The sequence below is a fragment of the Miscanthus floridulus genome, unplaced genomic scaffold (genome assembly GCF_019320115.1).
Source record: "Miscanthus floridulus cultivar M001 unplaced genomic scaffold, ASM1932011v1 fs_647_8_9, whole genome shotgun sequence".
Classification (NCBI taxonomy): Eukaryota; Viridiplantae; Streptophyta; class Magnoliopsida; order Poales; family Poaceae; genus Miscanthus; species Miscanthus floridulus.
In genome coordinates this window covers 1-3,693 of record NW_027097062.1, presented here as the reverse complement: position 1 = coordinate 3,693, position 3,693 = coordinate 1, and the positions used below count along the sequence as shown (strand labels likewise).

The 3,693-nt window shown below is 44.9% G+C and overlaps 1 protein-coding gene across 1 annotated transcript; it reads left to right on the top strand.

Moving 5' to 3' along the window:
• Positions 1-517: 517 nt before the first annotated feature.
• On the top strand, positions 518-3,605 carry LOC136532540 (26S proteasome regulatory subunit 6B homolog). The gene is made up of 4 exons (XM_066525125.1): positions 518-1,202; positions 1,657-1,887; positions 2,880-3,038; positions 3,368-3,605. The coding sequence occupies exons 1-4, from the start codon at positions 702-704 to the stop codon at positions 3,539-3,541; spliced, it is 1,065 nt and encodes a 354-aa protein (XP_066381222.1). The 5' UTR covers positions 518-701; the 3' UTR covers positions 3,542-3,605.
• Positions 3,606-3,693: the final 88 nt, after the last annotated feature.

Sequence of the window (3,693 nt, the reverse complement as noted above, 5' to 3'; positions counted from 1 at the left end):
TAGGATCCGAGCGCCACCAGCCAGGAGAAGACCAAGCACTGGCATCCCGGAGGGAGGGTGCCTTGCACGCCGGCGACCAGGAGGTGGCCGCGCGCCGCTGCTTGCGCGTGGGAGGTCAGCGGGAGGGCGACGGAGGGCTGACACACTAAACATTAAACGTCGGATTTGGACGAGTAACTAGAGAGAATGGCTATTAGATAATCTGGTGTTATATTTTCTGAGTGTATTCAGATGTGTGGATGTAACATAGATCATAACTATGAAGCATATATTTATTGGATGGCTGTAAATTTAATTTAACTGGTGTATTATAGGGGTGGTGGATAGAGGACAGAGCAGCGGCAGCCGGCAGGCAGCAGCACGCGCGTCAAACCTGCGACACCTTCAGGGCCTTGAGGCAACCGGGCTGGGCTTGGTGCCTCTTGGGCCTCGTAACGTCTGGCGATTTCGGTGGCCCATCCGAGTCCTTTTAGGTGTTTTACTAATTGCGCTAAAGTATGTTCTTGTTCTTGCAACACAAGTTGGTGACGAACTAGAACTCCGAAATCTCTCTAATAAAATCTTTTACCTGTGTTCCCCTCCACCCTCGCTCTCTGGACTCCCGATACGAAATCCGTAGGCACCACCGGCGGCGATCGCACGGGCGGCGTCGGGAACTCGGGATACAGAAGAAACCCTAACCCTCGCCCCATCCTCGCGCGATGTCGGCCACCGCCGTCGCGCCGATCCCTCCCGCCGCGGCCTTCCCGGTGGCGGCCCCGCCGTCGTACGCGGCCGCCTTCTCCGCCGCCGCCGCGCTCACCGACGGCCACGACGGCGACCTCTACTGTCACTACAAGTCGCTCCAGCGCCACCTCGAGTTCGTCGAGATCCAGGAGGACTACGTCAAGGACGAGCTCAGGAACCTCAGGCGCGAGGAGCTGCGCGGCGCGGAGGAGGTGAAGCGGTGCCGGGCGACGCCGCTCGAGATCGGCCAGTTCATGGAGATGGTCGACGCCGACCACGGCATCGTGGCGCCCACCACCACCGGCGGCAGCTTCTACGTGCGGGTCCTCAGCACCATCGGACGCGAGCTGCTCAAGCCCTCGGCGTCCGTCGCGCTGCACCGCCACTCCCACGCGCTCGTCGACGTGCTGCCGCCCGAGGCCGACTCCAGCATTTCGCTGCTCGGCTCGTCGGAGAAGCCCAACGTCACCTACAGTGTGAGTTCCTGCTGTAATTGCCCTCATCTCAACCGTGCCATGGTTAATTTGTTGTGTTCTATCCATCTTAGGCAGCTTTATTGTTGGTTTTGAATTTTAAATGTATCGTGAGTTCATTCAGCTGCTTGGAATATAACAGTTGCAGTAGGATTCTCACATAATATTAGGACTTCGAAAACAATATAAACTTTGCATGTTATATGAGTTTTTATTTAAGTCAAATTAATTTTGTTCAGTGATTAAGTTTTTTTCTCTGTCTTATTGTGCTAACATATGCTTGTCAATCAGAATTGTTTAAAAAAAGTTTGATAAATTTGGTTAGATTTTGAAGTTTCCCTTGGTCATTCTGACTCTAATAAAAACATGGCAATTTTTTTTGCTTATTCTAGCAGTTTTTCTTACTCTTACAGAATATAAAATCTATAATGTTCTGCTTCTTTATTTTTGTGTTCAGGATATTGGTGGATGTGACATTCAAAAGCAAGAAATCAGGGAAGCTGTCGAGTTACCGTTGACACATCATGAGTTGTACAAGCAGATTGGTATTGATCCACCAAGAGGTGTGCTTCTGTATGGTCCTCCAGGTACTGGCAAGACCATGCTTGCCAAAGCTGTGGCACATCACACAACTGCTGCTTTTATCAGAGTAGTTGGTTCAGAGTTCGTGCAGAAGTACTTGGGTGAGGTAAGTTGGGGCGATTGTACTAAGAATTGGTGCCCTTGCAATTTGTTGCCAAATTACACACAACACCCTGCCATTTGTAGTTGTGAAACATTCTACATGTATATATGTTTGTTTATGTTCCAGTGCTGAGTGCTTTGTGGTAAAAGCCATATATGTGTTTAAATACTGCTTAAACATATGAAAAAATGCTCTAAAAAGGTATGTGAAAAAAGGCTGCAAAATAAAACAGATGGATATCATAGTGCTTTCTGCTATGCCGAAGTGAAACCAGTGAGCAGAAAGGTGTCGAAGAGGGAGTTAGGTGTTTGGTGTATGCTTGTTGGGGATAAAATATATCTCCTTTTGGATTACAGGAACCTGGTTTCATGTAGCTTCATGACATAAGTGCATAACTATGCCTAGTATAGTGGTGCTGTTGCAATATGTGGCCAATGAGTGTAATCTGTGGTGTATGGCGGGAGCCTTGGCTTTACATGAGTTCCTTGCTAGATTGTTGGTCCTAGATAACTAGTTCTTTAGTTGTTTGAGCCTACTGGTCGTGTTTCCCTAGTTCATTTTCTAAAGTGCCATTTTGCCTAAACCCCGTGGGGGTACCTTGCAGGGTTTCTTACTTCTCTTCCTTTTGTATTTATTTATTCTTCTTCTTAATGAAATGACAAAGCTCTCCTGCGTAGTTTGAAAAGAAAAAAATGGCATAACTACGGTATACCTGTGAATAGTCCAAACAACTACCTTTCTATTTGTATATTGTCTTTACATTTACCATGGAATGCATCTTTTGTGATGCATATGACTAAAAATGGTTATGTGGCTTTACATTTTGCATAGAAATTATCTTCTGGTGGCACACATGACAACATCTCTTGCTTAACTATCTGTGGTATTAGGTTCTTATATGGTTCCATAAGAATATGTGCCATTTGTACTTTTTGGGTGTTCCAGATTTATTGGTTCTGTTCCTGGTGCCTTATGTTCTTTGAATTCCTTTTCAGGGTCCTCGGATGGTTCGAGATGTATTCCGTTTGGCTAAGGAGAATGCCCCTGCAATCATATTTATTGACGAGGTTGATGCTATAGCCACTGCACGTTTTGATGCTCAGACAGGTGCTGATCGAGAAGTTCAGCGCATTCTGATGGAGTTACTTAATCAGGTAAAGGGGGCTTTTGGATCGTTGTGGTTTTCCTAGAAATTATAATAGTTTTGCCATTTTATGTTACACAAAACCCTGTATTTCAAAGGAAACTTTTTTGAGACCAAGAAATATAAGAAAAGGCTCTGTTTTGGAATTGAAATTGTAAAGCCCTATCTTCACCCCGACATGCTAAGTTATTTTATGTTCTGAGAGAAGTAGAAACTATAATATTATAAAAATGATAACTGAGGTCTTGGAAGGTTAACTTTGGCAGATTGTTAGGTTGGAAATTCTTAGATTCTGGAGCGTTCCTGTTTTTTGTAATAATCTGCCTGTGTTTATTGCAGATGGATGGATTTGATCAAACAGTAAATGTGAAGGTTATAATGGCAACTAATAGGGCAGATACTTTGGATCCTGCTCTGTTGCGTCCAGGTAGGCTTGACAGGAAAATTGAGTTCCCTCTTCCTGATCGGCGGCAGAAGAGGCTTGTGTTCCAAGTAAGTTGTCTGTTTGTGTGAACTAACTGATAGGCATTTTATATTTCGTTCTTGTGAAGTAACACAACTTGCATATTAATTTACTGAAGTACCGTATAATATATTGCATGCCTGGTATTTGATTTTTGTTTATTCACATATGATGAAACTTTGATGGATTACTTCAGGTATTG